The sequence below is a fragment of the Nanorana parkeri genome, unplaced genomic scaffold (genome assembly GCF_000935625.1).
Source record: "Nanorana parkeri isolate BGI_ZX_2015 unplaced genomic scaffold, ASM93562v1 scaffold459, whole genome shotgun sequence".
Lineage (NCBI taxonomy): Eukaryota > Metazoa > Chordata > Amphibia > Anura > Dicroglossidae > Nanorana > Nanorana parkeri.
In genome coordinates, this window is record NW_017306727.1 from 192885 (window position 1) to 212317 (window position 19433).

At 38.4% G+C, this 19433-nt stretch overlaps 1 protein-coding gene across 1 annotated transcript in view; it reads right to left on the minus strand.

Annotated features, from left to right (window-relative positions):
* The window catches only part of LRRC49 (leucine rich repeat containing 49), a 96235-nt gene that overhangs the window by 53759 nt on the left and 23043 nt on the right, over window positions 1–19433 (minus strand). The window contains exons 8-10 of the mRNA XM_018560495.1: window positions 15958–16101; window positions 10797–10858; window positions 4004–4151 (exon numbers count right to left, since the gene is read on the minus strand). Of these exons, the coding sequence (XP_018415997.1) occupies window positions 4004–4151; window positions 10797–10858; window positions 15958–16101 (354 nt within the window). The remainder of the gene's footprint in view (window positions 1–4003; window positions 4152–10796; window positions 10859–15957; window positions 16102–19433) is intronic.

Below are 19433 nucleotides of genomic sequence, written 5' to 3' on the forward strand. Positions count from 1 at the left end.
CCCCCCCCCACATGGTGCTCTATAATGTATTGCTGGGATTTGTATTCCTCTATAGCTGATGGTACATTGAGCTCTATATTATACATAGGAACACAAATCCCAGCAATACATTTTACACTGTATGTATAATGTATTGCTGGGATTTGTTGTACTCCTCTATAGCTGGTGATATTCTGCATTGCGCTGTATACAAATCAAGGAATAATACATTAGATAACGCAATGCAGAATACCACCAGCTATAGAGGACTACAACACCTAGCAAAACTACATTATACAACATTATACAACGCAATGCCGAATACCACTCGCTATAGGAGGACTACAACACCCAGCAAAACTACATTATACAACGCAATGCCGAATACCACTCACTAGAGAGGACTACAACACCCAGCAAAACTACATTATACAACACAATGCCGAATACCACCAGCTATAGAGGACTACAAATCCCAGCAAAATTACATTATACAACGCAATGCCGAATACCACCAGCTATAGAGGAATACAACAAATCCCAGCAATAATACATTATACAGTGGTGCAATGCAGAATACCACCAGCTATAGAGGACTACAACACCTAGCAATAGTACATTATACAGTGCAATGCAGAATACTACCAGCTATAGAGGACTACAAAACCCAGCAATAGTACATTATACAGTGCAATGCAGAAAACCGCCAGCTATAATGTACTATTGCTGGGATTGTTGTATCCCTCTATAGCTGGCGGTATTCTGCATTGTACTGTATAATGTACTATTGCTGGATTTTGTAGTCCTCTATAGCCGGTGCCATTCTGCATTCATTGCTATATAATTTTACACTTTTCATTTCACTATATTGCACACCACACTTTTTTTCTTTTCTTTTTTTTTTACTTCCACGGCTCCAAGCTTGCTACTGTGATGGACTGCAATCTCAATACAAACTAGTAGTCCCATCACTGGAGCCATTTTTTAAAATGTATTTTATTTTTAATTTTTTTATCCGATTAACCGATTAGTCAAACTTAATAATCGACTAACTAATCGATTTTGAAAATAATCGTTAGCTGCAGCTCTAGTGAGAACGCATGTAATATATGGCAAAGTGAAGTTCAATTGTCCTCATAAGAAAATGAAATGAAGAAGGAGTTTCATCATACATTTAAAATTTCCCTTGGAAAAAAAAAATCATCACTATCTTACAATAGTTGAATGTCTTTCTTATTGTTATTATTTTTAGCACTAACAACAATTAAATGCAACATTTTAACAAATACACAGACAGGACATGTTGCTCAGAGGCAACGGTGTGCCCTAACCCACAGAAACCAGAGACCAGGACTTGTGTAGGAGATGCTCTGAATGAGCCACAGGCAAGGAGTGGGATATACACATTCAATTGTAATTCTAGCTAGAACTTTAAATGAAGTTTTGAATAAAACAATTTTATCACCAGGATAGGAAGTGGAGAAATATATTCAACAGACTCTCAGACATCACTGGACAAAGGTTCTAACCCTCTCTATAAAAAAAAAAAAAAGTTTTGGCTTGATATACACGTTAATGTACAAAAGTCCTTTCCATTTATGGTTTTGAAAATGAATACCGACCTGTTGATCAGTAAAATACATGCATGGAATAGGTTGACAAGGAGACATTTCATGGGCAAACTTATAATATACTATCAGTTCAAACCTTGGTAATGTGGACAGCTAAATCAGAAAATGAGGATGTGTCTAGTTCATTTAAATTGTCGGAACTATCTAATTAAGGGTTGTATGGATGTACTAGTCTACTAGTTATAGTACTGAAGGAGAAAGAGCTCTCTTACAGAACCCTTTTGCAACAAAAAAATAGTAATCTGTTGAAGAATATATAAGGGGTTAAAAGGATTGAAAGTAATAACCACAACATGGCCAAACATCAGATCTGTTATTGTTTAAGTGATTGACAACTATTCTTGTAAATCAGATTATGCCCAGTGGTGTGTGGCGCTGACACCTATTTTTATATTATATCACTGCTGTATATTAAACTGTTTTTCTAGCAGCACCTTACTTTCATTGACAACCATGTTAATACAGTTTATACTTTTTTTTTCCTATGTTGCCTTCTGTCCTTTGTTTACCAATAATTTCACCAATTTTCTCAATAACAAAACAAATGAGAATATGCACTGGGGTTGATTTACTAAGAAGAAATAGAGCGTGTTTACATTGCAAACTGAATATCTGCCATGTTTTGTAAATGAAATGCAGTTTCATGAAAATTCACTTTGCAAAGAATATCCAATATGCAAACAAAAAAAATTATAATAATAAATAAAACAGGATTTTTGTTTGAACAAGAGTGAAGTTAGTGTAGCTTCACATTATTCATTAACAATTTGCAAATAGTTTAATTTTTTTACTTTGAAAAGAGAATTTTCACTTAGCTTAGTAAATCAGGATAAATTGAGCTGACTTCAATTATTCAATCATGTGTCAGCAAAAATCCTGTTTTGTTATTTACCTTGCACATGATTGGGAAATTTCACTTAGCTTCACCTCAGTCACCAAGCTAGGTGAACATTAATTTTGTTCTACTTTTAGTAAATCAACCCCACCGTCTTCATGAACAGGTCCAACACACTGTATCTGCTGAGGCCAATAAGGAATAGATTATAGGGGACATGCACTGAGAGTATACAGGTGAAACTCGAATAATTAGAATATTGTGCAAAGTTAATTTATTTCACTAATGCAACTTAAAAAGGTGAAACTAATATATGAGATAGACCCATTACATGCAAAGCAAGATAGTTCAAGCCGTGATTTGTCATAATTGTGATGATCATGGCTTACAGCTCATGAAAACACCAAGAACCCCAAATCCACAACCTCAAAAAAGTAGATTATTACATGCAATCAATAAAACAAGGATTGTACATAGAACAATATCGGACCTCTGAAAAGTACAAGCATGCATATGTACTCAGTACTTGGTTTGGGCCCCTTTTGCAGCACTTACTGCAATTACTTTTGCACGATATTCTAATTATTCGAGTTTCACCTGTATTTAGGATGTCTGTGAAGGTTCTCATGCATCCAGGTCATGGTATAGCTGTAAAAAAATAAATCAAGGCAACTGGACTTGCTGTATTTTTCTTGAAGACAATTCCATTCTAAATTCAGAAAGCTAGTTGAATGACCAGTGAAACCTCTTTAAGAAAAATACAGCAAGTCCAGTTTCCTTGATTTTTTTTTCTTTCCAAATATACTATATGTAGGATGCCACGGCTGACCTCCACATCTGAATATGCTAATTGAATGTAATAATTTTTGAGTTTCTGACCCAAAATAGGAGGAGGCGTTCTGATTTCAGTTGCTTCTTGCTTGTTCTGGGTCAGTAATTTAGAAAGTACTGAAGCCAAAGATAGCCAGGAAAGTAAGATTGTGAGAAAGAAATCAGAAATTGCATATTTCACTCAGTACAGCTTTCCTTTAAGACTATTGCATGTTTATTACACATGTCATGTACAATGTCATTACAGTGATTTGTTAAAAATGTGCAGGAAATCTAATTTTCTTCCTTTCATTTACAGGATCTTATTGCATTTAAAAGCAATGGTGCTTTACTCATAAACAGCCATTTGCTGTGCCAGCACTATAAAAAGAACTTGTTGAGAACAATGCCAAGATGTTTTCTGCTAACCTGCTTGGCAATACACAGCTAGTGATCTTACTTGAATACAGTTTATAAAGGAGGCTTGTAGTCTTCCCATTGCTCATTTAAAGTGACTCCATCAAGGGGACACATTAATGATGTAGTGGCTGGCATGTGGAACAAAAGCACTCCAGTGACAGACACAGGCATCCAAGGCACATAGAACTGTTGGATGCAAAACATTCATCTAGAAGCTGCAGCTCTGCAAGATCAGAGACGCAGGCTATGGGACAGGTAAGTATTATTACTGTTCTTTTACAGGCAGCTTTTTTTTTTCAACAGTATTACTTTAAGGCTCTCCGTTTACCGTGATTCTCTTCATGTCCAGCTGTCTCAGCTGCAGCATGTACCCCAGAATGGTTTGTCTGTACCATGACTCTTGAGCTATAGGGTTGCCATCAAGTGTGACTTCTGAAAGCGAAGTTGAGTCAGCAAGGCACAGGATGTCACTGATTCTGCAAACATAAAATACAATATAAGTCAGCAGATATTAAAGACAGACTGTTTACAAATTGCATAGTGACATGTCACGGAGCAAATCAATGTTAGGGCCTGTACTCATGCACCAGACAATGCACAATGAGGCTATCTGATGCCACACTTTGCATTACTTGGCACACTGTGTGCAAATGGCCACCAGAATGACAGATGCACCCTGCAATGAATACATTAGCCTCAACACACTGACATTATCTCAGTTACAGAAGAGCAGAACAAGCAGTCTAAAGCAATTCCAGTTCTGTAAAAAAAGTACCGATAGTGTGGACGAGTTGACTGCATTTTTATCTTGCAGAAGAACATGTTCATACACTGTGCAGGAGAATAGTAATCCATACTTTGTAAGACTCTGTGTATTTCTCCCTCTATATTAGGAAACACAGCATGAGCCATCACACACGCACACACACACACGCACGCACGCACACACACACACACACACACACAACTATATTTAGCAGCTAAAATGCAAAGCCTCAGGGTGAAGATGACTAGCGCTTATTCCGGATGAGTATTCTCAAATAGTTAAAGCTGAATTCCCCTGACTTCATTATTTCATTATTATTATTAACCCCTGACTTCATTATTTCCATTCATAGAGCTCAGCTATGCTTGGACACCCAGGAGAGAATTGAAGCAAGTGGCACCGTCACCTCTGCTCATCGTGCAGTGCCACTAAAACAACCACCACTATAATGCAAAAGAATTATAGTTCTCAATGGGTAGGAATGTGGGCAGCTGTGAGAAGAGCTACATCCAGTGAGTCTAGGTGCTCATTTGCATTGTATTCCAATCACTTACAGCAGTGGTTCTCAACCTGTGTAACCTCAGGACCCACATTTGTCCTTGGTCATTAAGTTGTGACCCAAGTGTGGGCGGGAGGTGTGTTTGGGGTGCCATTCAAATGAATGGCAACGCAATGCTCCGACTGCACCAGAATGAATAGTAGGTGCAATTGTGTGGTATTTTGCGATTAAAACACTGACAGACACAATCTCACACACTCACAGACATTCTCACACACACCTCCATCCATTGGTGCATTGCTTGTTCAGGTCCCTTGCACTCCCTGTAGAGGTGTCGGGATCCAGAGTGTTAAGTCACGCCGGTCATGCGAGGGAGCTGTAAGCGATGCATGTATTGATGGAGCTCCCATACGACCATACCCCCAGCCTACCCTACCTCAAGCTGACACTTAATGCCAGCCATATTTTGAATGGCTGCTCGGCACAAGAACTAACAGTGCTGCACTATGCAGGAGGCTGAGGAGCCTCTCACCTGGTGCAGTGGAAGGCATGCGGCGAACCACTGAACATGGGAATAGTGGGGATAGTAGTCACCGATCTTAATAAATGGAAATTGCTGAAAAAAAATTACTTTTGGAGTAATGCCAAAACAATTCTGCTGGGAGTTTAGCTTTCACTTGATCAAAATGTTTAAAATAAATTGCATGTCACCATAAAAGAAAAAACACCATTTTCATTAACAATCAGTCCACCCATAACTGATATTTTAGTTGCAGGAAGAGCCCGATATGTTACATCAGTTCAGAGATAGACATAACACCATAAAGCTTTAGCATAAGGATAATAATTTATTTTCAGCCATGTGGCGAATTTTAAATTTAAAATGTATTTGGACTTACCGTATTTTTCCGTCTATAAGACGCCCCCATGTATAGGACGCCCCCCACTTTTCTTACCCAAAATTCAGAAATCAATATTTTCCATGCTCTTTTGCATAACTGATTACATCTAGTTTAAATTTTGCAGAGTAAGACAGCCGCTTCCTGGTATTGGTATTTACCGGGATTTTTTTTTTTTGTTTTCCGACATTTTATGGGCTCAGAATGCTCCGACATTACCGCTCCCTGTTACATCTGGGCACTGGCTACAGGCTCTCCGCAGCATCAGCTGACGTCGGGTACATAAGGCTCGTGATTGGAGGAAACCTGTTAGCTTGTCTCTGCAATGGGAAGTTTCACTTGTTAGGCTAGTTTGCAGAGGTATCGGTAGTTTCGCAACCGCGGTTCTCCTCTCGGCCCCCCGTGTATAAGACGCCCCTCTATTTTTAGGTAAATATTTTTATGAAAAAGTATAGTCTTATACATGGAAAAATACAGTAGCTAAAAAATACCTGTCACTTAAAAAAATAAACAAAGATCCTTAAGACTCAATCAGTATAATGCAGTAAAACAAAGTAACATTGAGTGGAATTGAGCATATAGACACCAAAGAGGACAATTTCTGGGCCCTCACTGTGTATAGACAGATAGATGGTATAAATGGCTTATGAGGCCCAGAGGTCCACATAAGCTGCACAGTCTACCCAAACAGTAGGCTCTTTTAAGTCAACCCATGGGTTCTTATATATCGTGAAAACCTCAACAGCAAGATCACACGATTCCCACGTGCCTTTGCCTGTTGAAGCTACACTTGTTGCATTCTACATAATACAAGATTAAAAAAAATAATAATCAGGGAGACAGAGACCCCTCATAATGGTAGCAGCAGGTGTGCAGACCGAGGAATAAAAAAAAATCCTACACATGCATTACCCAAGCCAATTTTTGAAGTGACCTATTCATTTTAATCTGCATCCTGTAATGACATTATAAAACTGACGAAACGTTTTAAGTTCCCATCCATGCAACCATGACAAAAGTACCTTTTGAACTAGGCTTCCCAGAATCCTGTTCCCTCCTGTTCATTTAACTTGCTCACTGCTTTTCTCCAAAAGTCTTCACACTAAAGAGTTGAAGGCAAACTTTCACACATACCCAACAATATTCTTAGGTTAATTGCAGTAAACCTTTAATCTATGGTGAAGCAGATGCACGTGACTATGAGATGATTACAGGAACCCTAAACTCCGGCTTTAAATCTTAAAAACCTATTCAAGTACCTCAACTATTTAAAAAAATGTATCTTATTTGTTTATCACTCAGCTGTAGATCCTCCAATCAATTCATGCGGACACTGTCCTTCCTTCTTGAGGGTGACTACTTTCACTCCCCATGGTCCCTGTGTGTGTGTTGTAAAGTAGCCACCGCTCCAAGCTCACTTCCGTGATGGACTACAATCTCAAATTTAGCTTACCAATTTGTATTAAAGTTATAGTTTATCACAGGGGTGAGCCTGGAGCGGTGGCTGCTTTACAACACACACAGGTACCATGGGGAACAAAAGTAGCCACCTTCCAGAAGGAAGGACAGTGTCAGCACCAATTCTGACTGATTGGAGAGTTCTAGCTTTAACTCAGCAGGGAGAGTGTCAGATCTCTGTAGAGAGTCCACTGCTTCCACATAGAGAGAGTAAGGTTGGCCATACACCCATACATTGCTCTACTTTTTTCATTCAGCTGAAGGGAAAAAAAAATAGAGCAGATTTTCCCATAAACACTACCAGCGTGTTGAAGAAGGAATCCCACCAGCTGTTGTCAGAATACCCGAACAGAGGCGGCGACTAATTGGCTGCCGACTCTTGATTGTACGAAGGAAGCTGATCGAGGGATAACAGCAGCAGCACACACACTGCGGATTTCGTCCGGTTTTTGAGGAGCTGGCCAAAATTTGCAGTGTATGGGCACCCTTAGGGTCTTTCTCTGTAGCATTTTGGCCGGTGACAGGCTTTTCTAGTCAGGATGTGGCGGTCTTTAAAAGAAAAAAAAACTGAAAGACTTTGAACACTTTTTGTTTTGATGGAACCTAAATCTATTTAGCTGATTTACACTGAAAGTTCAGTTGGGCTCTAAACTTGCGCTTATTTTGTGCACACAAAGGGCTGCGACTTTTAAAATCCATGGATCCTCACAGCAGCTGAGTGTTTCTGGAGTAGAGCAGGAACTGTGAAAAAGGCCAGTGGAGTTTGAGAACAGGTAGGCTGCACCTGAAATGCAGAGCTATTAATAAAGCCTTACAATGACACTTCCTAAGGTGTGATAACATGGTTTATATTTATACTTAAAGTGACACTAAACTCAGGAGTTAAATCTTAAAAATGCATTAAACTACCCTAACTATTAAAAAAATGTATCTTATCTGTGTTTCACTGTATCACTGTAGATCCCCAAATCATCTCTGAATTTGTGCCGACACTGTCCTTTCTGGAGGGTGGCTACTTTTGTTCCCCATTTTTAAGATTTCATTCCTGAGCTTACTGTCACTTTAAAGTGACCTTCTCACTACGAGGTTTCCCAATGTTGTCCCAAAGAATATACACTGCAATTGTCCTTATGTTTTATTGCACTGCATAGGTGTGTGCTGAAAAAGTAGGACATATTGCATTTTTTGGGTTAGTTTACCCCCCAGAAACTGCATCACAACTGCGTGCGTCTGCGCAGCTGCATTGCGATACGTTTTGACGCGTTTGTGACTTGTTTGTGATGCGTTTTTTCCCCCCTGGATGATGCCACAATCGATTCTGTTTTTGTTTAGTATGCAGCCCGTTGCGTTTTAGTGCGTTTGCACTGCGTTTTGATGCGTTTAGTGCAGTTAGATGCAGGTAAAATAGGACAAGCAGTACTTTTTCTGACTGCAGTTGAACGGACTGCAATGGTGTGAATTAGGCACAAGAAAGCCCATAGGAAAGCATTGGGATGTATTTTAACTGCAGCAGTTGAAATAAACGGACTGCATCACAACTGCATATGGTGTGAACTGGCCCTTTACGCAGCGCAACACACTGCGGTGCAAAGAGTTGAATTAAATATTTGTGACATTTCAGTAAAGTTATAATAAAAAGAAAAACAAGGTAAACAGTGCAATGTGTTGTAAACAATGCATAGCGTTGCCCCTACACAATACACACCAGCAGCTGTCTGTTATACAGTGCATAACGTGCACCCACTGGTGTAATGGGCCCTAATCATTTACGGGTATTTATATAGAGCTTACAATCTACACAGCACTTCATGTACTGCACATGTGAATGTGCAGTACATAAAGTGCTGTGTAGATTGTGTAGAAGGAGCTTACAATCTAAAGTCCCTATCCCGCATGCATACATACACATATTAGAGCCAATTAACCTACAAGCTCACATTTTAAAGTGTGAGAGGAAATCCATGGAAGCACATACAAACTCCATGCAGATAGTATCTGGATCAGCATACGAACCAGAGACTCCCACTGCTGCAAGGCAGAAGTGCTAACCACTAAGCTACTGTGCTGCACATATATACTTACCTTTCTGATTTGCTGCTCCCTGACCACTGCAGGTATTAAACACTTCCAGGTACAAAAATACCTGCTCCTACTACCACACTCTGTTGTTCCTCTCACCGGCTCATATGTCAATACAGCACAAATGAACTGGTGGGAAGAACCACAATCTGTGGCAGGGGGAGCCACATTTAAAAGGCCCACAAATGTGCTTAGCTCTATCTGAATAAAATAATGTGTGAACAGTACAGTGTTAAACATTACATTAATAACAATAGAAAAGAATACAAAGCACGCTTCTCTTCTTCTGTGCACTGATGCTTGTACAGCAGACACTACAGACCAGCAAGTGGTAATTTGGCAGGTGGCTGATGGGAAGGAAAGTGGTTAGCTGCTGCAGGATTATGTCACTGTCATAACCAGTCAGAGAGTCTGCATGCATCATCTGCAAGCACAGGGCAGGGAAGACACTTCTCATAAATGGTATAAAGTATCAAACCCTCCATGAATAATACAAATCACATAATCAAAACCTTTACAATTCATAGTTCCTCTTTATGACAGTGTGTTTGCTTAATGGCTAAGCTATAATTTAATATAACAATTTGTACAGAGCGATCTTACAGCAAGAAATCAGAAATAATCCCTTGTTCTGTTATTCTTAACTTTGTAAAGCCTAAAGCCATTGGCTACAGTTGGTAACTTTGCATCTCATAGGTCCAATTCAAGAAGCTTCACACAAGAATACATATTTTTATTATCAGCCATGTGACTGATTTTTTAAATCACATTGGGCTCAGCTTAAAATTACTGTCACTTTTTCAAAATAAAGATTCTTATCCTGGTGTTTTAGTTTTGTGAATTGAGCCCATAATCTACATTAATAAAGAGAACACGTTGCAATGCTCAGCATTTACAAGTATGCCCTTTGACTAATGTGCAGCATAGTGTGCCCACTGCAGCCAAGTCAGCTTAAGAGTCCTGCAGCAAAAAATAAAAAATAAAGAAAAAGGGATTTTCAGGGCCTACAGGAACGTTACAGAATGCAGTTTTACATGAAACATACTGCAGATGACTGGTTGACATCATACATTCCTTAGAACACAAAGACAATCATGTGACCATCTAACACTTATCACAGTGAATCAAGAATATCCCATACGAGAAACTATGGCAGGAGTTTCTTTGCGTCAATGTTATCTAATCTGAGCTGCAGTTGGTCTGTAGATACGAGGGTGTGGCAGCTACTTCATATGCTAAAGTAGATGTACCATTCACATTTTAGTGAAGGTATCTTCTACATCAATGCAAGGTCTATATGTCCCTGTTATTACAAAAGCATTACAGCACTGTCACAATGTTTAAGAACACACAGCTTGCAGCGTTAAAATGAATACACAATGCAGCGTGCCGTGAAAATTTAAATCTAGAGCATCCTTACCTTGATATATTGTTAAAGCTGAGATAAAGGAGCTGGAGGCTAGGCAAAGTATCCACATCTCTCTAGAAGGAAGCAGAGATTCAACACATCAGTGAGATTATGTGACGTAGCACAGTAACATCTGCTCAGCTGATACAGCGCACTCTGCTAAATGATGTGGTCCTGATGCAGCATTGATTATTGTTGAGCGTATGGGGATAACTGGGAGTGTTATTGTGCAGGAAGCCGTTCTGCAGAAGCAGCTGCACATACAAGGTGATCAGCAGTGGGAGGGGTGGGGGAAGGAGAGATGGAGGGAGAGAAGTCCTTGCTTTCAGTAGCCAACATGCACAATCAGCATTTTAACAGCATCGTGGCAAGGATGCTGATCATCTGCAGAGCAGAAGCAAGTCTGTGCTATGAGATAGCTAGCAAAACACAGCCTAGGCGAATTTCAAATGGGAGATGGTGGATAATACAATCTTGATAAATAAATACAGTTACTCACCATTTCTAAATTTAGTTTGAACATTTGCAATATGCTAAACTGTTCAATATTTCATGCAATGCGTCACTGTCGTGTGAATAATTTAATGCACAGACTCACCACTCACTTTTTGTAAGTGACAGTGTAATGCTGGCCATTGGAGAACGTCAGAAATTAAATACAAATTAATAATAATAATATCATCTTTAGCAATGTCCTGACCTGTAAAATTACAGTATAGAAAATGCTACCAATTCACACTTTAAATATTAACAGTTATTACCAAAATAATGACTGCAAAGCTCATAGGAGTTTATTTATAGTTATATATTTAGGAAAGAAGAGATATGCCCAACAAGTTGAATCTTAAATTTGAAAAGTAAAAAGCTAAGTAGTCTCTCTCTCCCATATTCAATGATGTTAATTATATTAAATCTATGTCAAAAACTTGTGAAAAAGGGAAAGCTACACTCCAGAAATAAATCTTCCATACACTGTTTAATCCCGGAGCATAAATATATATAAAAATATAAAATATAAAATAAATGAGCTCTGTGATCAAGCCATAATGGTGGAATGCTTGAGAGCGTGAAGGTGTGTGACGGTGTACAGCTTATTCATGCTCATGGATTAAACAGTGTATGGAAGATTTATTTCTGGAGTGCGGCTTTCCTTTTTCACTTGGATTTAGTGCATGACAGGATGTGGAGTGCCCCTTGAGCTGGCACCCAACAAGCAGATGAGATCCTCGGACTGTGGAGGTGAGCGGTGCATTTGCTTGGTGTGATTATAGCCAAAACTTGCTTTAGTTCTGGATAGAGTAAGGAAGAGCTAAACTCCTGTCTGTTTTTTTAACCTGGAGTGAATAGACATTTTTTTCTACATTAGGGGAATTCCCTTCTTAGACAACTGTCACTGGGACAGGTGTCTCCAGCGGGAAATTTCCTTTTACTTACTGTTCTAGGCAAATTATAACATTTTGGATTTTTCATCACTTTCTGCCCCATGACAATAGTAACCAGGACAAATATAGAAGTTGAATCTCAACAGCGGCGACTTAGACAGCAAAAAAACATAACAGAGGTTTTAGCCATCCCATCTTTAATTAGAAAAAAGAAGAGTTTTCACCCAAAACTTTCCTAGTGTTCGTGAGTGGGTTTGTGTGGCCGTGTTAGATTATAAACTCATTTGAGGCAGCAAGTAATGTGAATGGCTCAATGCTTTTAAAGATAAATTATATGTGTATACCTTACAAATGGGTTAGATCTCAGAACAAACATAGTTTTATTCTTTTCTTTGAACACATACGATAAAATATGTGCTATACCTCCAGGCATATACTACTGCATGATTGATTTATTTTGCCGTTTGTGCTGAAAACTTTCAAAAATGTGTGGAATTAGAGGAACAAGCAGCCTGAAGGTGCTTAATCAGATGAATGAGTAAAAAAATTTGAACTTCCTGCCAAATAACATGCAATGTTACACTTTTAAAGACAGATCTGTGCTTGATGTTTACAAATCAATATAATTCTGAATAAAGAACTGATCTCATTCCACAAACATAGTACAGTATGTTACAAAGCATCTTAGAAGGAAAGCCCAAGTGCAAGCAGGACACTCCCATTGACCTCAATTAAGACTACTGTGCATCCTAAATGCCATGCATATATACAACTGGTTTATTCATACACAAGTACTAAAAATGAACCCTACATGTTTAGCATGTCCAACCACCCTGCTCGTTTTTAATGGATTAAATTTTTTTTTTTTTAACTCAATGTGTCTTTGATATATTTACCCTTTAGTTTTAGCAGGTTCTGGCTGCATCTGGGTACAAAGGGGCCAGTGCTTCTTGCAGCAGCACCATGGTGCCGGGGGTATAAATGCATGAGGCGGATACACTGCCAGCTGCTCAGGTAGAGGCTGCCAGCCAGGACTTCTGCCTTACTAAGACCTATAGACCTTCTATAGCTGTGACTACCAAACCACTGTGAACCATGGGCCTGCCAGAAACTAGGAGGAGTAGAAACAGGTCAGAAGGAATTTGTAGGGTGTTACTTTAAGTTAGTGTTACTTTAAGTTAGTGTTACTTTAAGTTTAGGAGCAGCAAGGGGGATAGCTAAACTTATGTCCGTAGTTATGTACGCATAGTACCAGTACGGATATTACTGATAGAAAAAAATAAAATGATAAAACATAAAAAATGGGGGGTTGACATTGCTCAATTACTTCTAAGAATACTAGTTTTCTTTCTGCCGCTGATAACCCAGACAAAAGCAGGAAGGTTGGAAAGTCAGAGTGAAATTTTCCATGTGCATTTTATGTCACTTTCTCAGAAAGTAATGAAGGATCAGTATGATAGCAAAACAAATTGCAATTTCAGAAGCAAAGATCAAAATAGCAGCCTCCATATCCATTACTACATGTTTCCTTTAGGACAACCCTACTGCTAAAATAAAAAAATAAAATAAATCACCCTGTAAAAGTAGTTTAATACTAACCTTGTCAGCAGCCAAGTAAATCTTCACTTTCTATAAGAGCTAGTGGGGCAGCTGATATTCAATATTTCAGATAGTGTGTTTCCCACTATGCACCATGGTTTGTTCTTCCAGCTGCTACATCATTACGGTGTCCCGTAAAGACATACCAGCCCACAGAAGAAACCACACACTGCAGCAAGGGACCATGTGTTCGACACACCTGAAGTGTCAGATAGTAGCACCACTGATTGCTCTTTAAGTGAGTGAAGATTTCAGTCACTGTTGCTTTAAAGAATTAAAACAAGAAATCCATGTTAACCTGTTAAACAGCATTCTCAAAGAAGACTCAAACATCTGTAAGCAATATTTTTGATCTTAAAGTCCACCGCGTATCTATATGCACTGAAACTATCAATTGTTCTACCCTTTCGTTACTTTATCCAAAACTATACAGTTTGCCACATTAACTGTAGCTCACAATTGTCAATGTTGCATTAATCTGGGGATGGCCCTTTTTATGAGTGTCGTTTGATAACACAAGCACGCCCAATACTTTTGCTGGGTTACAACTATTTCATCATGCACAGTCTAAGCAGCACAATAATTCATAATGTGGTAAAACACCAGTAATTCATCCTTGTAATCATAGCTTCTACACTGACCTGCAAAAGTAATGGTTTCTTTTAAACCAGAAGAAAGGACTCATAGCAGATCTTTTATTTCTGGTTAAGATTGATTGGAAGACTGCATGAAGCATCTGGACCACACAGTTCTTACAACACATATCGCTGGACCAAATGTATAGATGTAAAAGAAATACAGTAGCCAATCAACTTCTTACTCCCATTTCTTAAAAGGTAGTATCCAAGTGCTAAGGGTGGCACAGACAATATTTTTACATACACTTTTAAACATGAAGCCTACTGTAATTTATGCACCACAACAGAGGATTTTGGGGTCCTGATAGCAAAACCATCAGTTATTTTAAACTTTAAAAATTAAAAGCTCTGCAGGCACCACAGCAGGCATACATTTAGGTGTAAGCAACAATATCCTTTTCCATATGTTTCTTTCACTTTGGGACTAAACCTTTTGGAGCCATCAGCCTGCCCACTGAGCTTTAATTGGATGAGGGTAGCAAATAGGGGGGAAAAAACCCTCTATTTATCAGACAATTAACAAATACATTCTGACAAAAGTCCTAACCCTTAACTATTTTAAAAGTGTTTTTGCAGTCTGTGTACTTTCCATCACTTCCTGAATAGGAATTCCCTCAGTGGGGACAAAAACCTGACAGCAGTTACAACCATTCTCCACTCTCTCTAAAGCAGCCTTTCTCAACCAGTGTGAGGTGGCACCCTGGGGTGCCTTCTGGCTTCCTCAGGGGTTCCTAGAAATCTTGTGATGATAGGACTCTGATAAGAAGGGGGACTGGGAACTCTGTGAAGAGGGGACTGAGGACTCTGATGTCAAGGGGAAACGCCACTGCTTTGCGTGGGGTTCCCCTTTAAAATCCATTATATTTTAGACTGGTGTGATTTTTCAAACTTTTAAAGGGTGTCATGACTGGAAAAAAAAGAGAAATGCTGCTCTATAGCTAGAAGAAATATTTTGGCTTGAGTTTTTGACCATAATGAATAGAATTCGAGTTGTGAGGTAACATCCAAAAGTAACCAAATTTTCCTTTGAAAACCTCACTAAAAGTAAACCACGGAGCCTTATTTACTTCCTAAAAAATAAAAGAAGCTGCGTAAAAACATACCTGTGTCTTAAAAGTAAAGAAACAGGAAGCAGATATTGGACATTATTTTGCAGAAATCTACAATGCAATCGTTTGTTAACACTTATTAAATATGAATAATCAAATAAGTAATAAATTGCTGAAAGAACGAATGGATACTGCCAACAGCATTTTTAAAAATATTGAAACCGTTAAAAAGTCTGGTCACCGGGATGGATTGTAGAGAATACCATCACCGTTCCCAATGCTATTTGATTTTTAAGCGGATGCCAATAGGACATCTCTTCTTGGAACTGTACTTAAGACTCCTATATAGGGAATCACTTGCCCTATAAAAGGACATCAGTTAAAAAACTCAACAGAGCAGCATTAAGAAACAATAATTACACAAATGATTGCCCTTCTGATAAGAGAATGTAAACATTAATGTGGAAAATATGGTGGACAGTTCATAAACACATATGCCTCTTACCACAAGACTGATGTTATTGTGTCTCAGGTTGAGCTCTGTCAGAGAGTCTAAACCATTTAAATGTTCCACTTCTGTTATCTGATTCCGAGCAAGGTTTAACACTCTTAACTCTCCCAGGTGGCCGATATTCTCAATTTTAGATATCTGTATAGAAAGAAAATATCACAAAATTACATCAACTTAAAAATACATGAAAAACATCAGTATTGCCATCTGCCGTCAGCTCCATGGGCTTGATTTATGACATGGTACAAAGAGTATTAGTGTTCAATAACTTAAAAAATAGCCAGTCAAAGATCAACACATCAAACATTTAAAAGGATCAATGCTCCTAAAAGAAATTAGGGGTGGATCTTGAATGAAAACTGCACCTTAGCCATCACTTGAAAATGCAAAGTACATGTACCTTTACAAATATTTAAAATTACACTAAACTCAGGAGTTAATTCTTAAAAGTGCCCCTCCTACTAGATTGTAACTGTCACAAGCTCTCAAGAGCTGGGCCCCCCTAACCCTCTTGTACTGAAATTGTATTGTAACTGTACTTTCTCCCTCGCTGCACAAACTATTGGAGCTAAATAAATCCTGTAAAATAACAATAATTATAACTTAACAAATATGTAGCTTATTTGTGTATCACTTGGCTACAGATCCTCAAATATATCTCTGAATTGGTGCCGACACTGTCCTTCCTTCTGGAGGGTGGCTACTTTTGTTGCCCATGGTCCCTGTGTGTGTTGTAAAAAAACACCACTCCAAGCTCACTCCCACGATGGACTACAATCTAATGATTGGTTCAACAGCACAGTCTATCCAGAGCCACCGCAACCTGAAAGCCATCTAAATTCAAAGGCTAAACCCAGAGCATGTGCCAGAATATGAACAATAATTGTCATAAACAATAATGGCAGTCTGCTAACGCATGCACCAAGGTCTGCCTTTAGATTGCCATCATTCTTCACCATGGTGTATACACTGAGCTGTAGCATCTAAATTTAGTACAGCTAGAGTTCAAGCTGTGATTGCTCTCAGCAGACTGCTCAACTATGAGCAGGTATTTCAAACCATTAGAGTTTCTGACACACATTACACTTATATAGGCTGGAGAGTGCATTGAGGAGTTTAATATCTATAAGTGCACTTCTCCAAAAAGCCAGTCTGGTAAATGCAGCAATTCTGAAATGTTTATTTTTCTTCTCTGCTTTGTTTTGTAGAACTGAGTGTGACTGTCTGAGGTCTGTTCATATGCCTCTGGCAGGAAAGGTGGCTGCAATGTATGTCACAGTTTATATCCCAACCGGAGATACACAAGTAGAGGTCACAAAACCCTAGAGGAATGAGTGGAATCGTGTGCCTGCTCACCTAACTCCAGCACTCTCAAACTCAAGCCCTGTTGTATTTTGACTGCGACTTTACATTGCTTTTATACAGTTTTATTATATACATAGCTGTATGACATGAATGGACAGTTCATACCCTGGGTCATAACTGTCTCTCGGAAAGGCACAAATCATAACTACAAAATAAAGCATATAAGGTTATAACATTATATCCACAAACTATTTTATTTACAAGGCTGGCTGAACAATTTAGTGACCAGGGGTCATAATTGCCTAGATGCCCAAGCCAAATGAAGCAGCAATAATATGCATTGGTAAATTGACTATAACCATATGACTAATTTGCCAACCTAAAATTACTACATTTTAAAAGGACAGAAATGGCTTTTTTTTAGTGCACTGTTTAAATAAAAATAACCTGATCTAATTTTTTTTATCATACAGTAGACTGAAAAAAATAAAATATACTTTAAGAAATGTAATTTTATATTAATGTAATTGTACCTAACAAATGCAGTATTAAACAACACACTCCCACATTCAGGCTGCAATGCCTTTTGTGTATGGAAGACTTAAGAGAGACCCGTCCAGTCTACACAGTATGGGTTTCTATCTGTCAAAGGGAAGGTGTAGATTAACATTGTGCAGAGAAACATTAATCTATAGACTGTGAACTGGAAGGTGGTTCATATTGGAAATAGGTAACAGCTAATGTGCGAGTTACAATAAAGGATTCACCCAAAAATGAAATAGTTTCAGGTGGCCTAACCCTTTCAAAGTCTGTATATATTTTTGGCTATTGTGCATCTAAATACAGTTCATGAAGGTAAACCATCCATCTTATTTTAAGATGAATATCCAGGATAAACCATTCTTGCCATCTCCCCATACATGCCTCTTGCTTACTATATTAGAAGTGTGCTAAATCAGTTTGATACTCCAGCAGCCAATAAGGTATACCTGCCATGCATCAATGAAAAGAAAAAAAAACAGTAAACACATATTGCCAATATGTGCCAATCTATTTTTAACTTCAGAAAGTGGAGTGCAAAAATTACATCCTTTCAGGCCTTACCCACTGATACAATGTTGTTTTACTAAGAAACCACTTAATTATGTTAAAAGAATGCAGACTTTTAAAAGGTACCTCAAACTATGCATGTATAATACAAAATTATAGCTTTATTTAATCATGTTTAAAAAAGGTAATATTCCACAATTGTAATGCATACATTTAAAAATACACAAGGGAGTAAATTCTAGACCCCACTTTCTCATATTTATTGTCAAGCACATATCACATTTTTATCTCAGATGGATGCCATAGGACTTCTTAGTCTCCTTAGGATAGACTGTTGGAATTGCTTGACAAAGTTTGGAGAAAGTATTGCTACGCGTTTCACAGTAAAGGCCACTTCTTTAGAAAGATGGCTATAAATAGCGAAATTGTAAAAAGCTTTTCCATCAAGGTTGCACAGGTCCCCGTATGGCCTTGGTGCGGATAAGGAGGTACCAAGAAGGAACACACCTAAACTCTTGGTGCAGAATTTTCTAGGGCAATAGCCTCTACAGTTCCTCACACAATCTCCAGCTGAACCAAATTCTGGAAAACTGAGAGGAAGCCTTCCCATTGTGTCCTAATAATATATAATGCAAATGAAACAGAAAGACAAGGGGAGAGAGGAGTAAGAGCAGGCCAAACCTTAGGTCTCCTCTGTCATGTGAGTACAGTAAGGCAAACAACATCATACAGTTTTTTATTATTATTGTTAAACCTTTTAAGACACACAATCACCAGCTATTTTTTTATTTTATGTGAATTAAAAAATGAAGCTAAAAAATGAAGCTAAATGTATATATGCATGTTCATCTCTAATTTGCATTAACTATTAAACTTCAAATTGCATTTTAAATACAAAAATCCCACCAATTTAGGGTTAAGTGTTTTTGTTGAATTACTATAATCTGTTACTGTTTACCAAAAGGTCAGATTATCTAAAACGTTCAACCTTAGAATTGCTATTTATCTTATTTGCTGCCGGAAAACTTTCCTGTGTCTTAGCAATAGATCCTGCCCTGATGGCAGCCCTGCAGCATTTCAGGCTAATGTTGGAACATATAAAAAAAACAATTTGT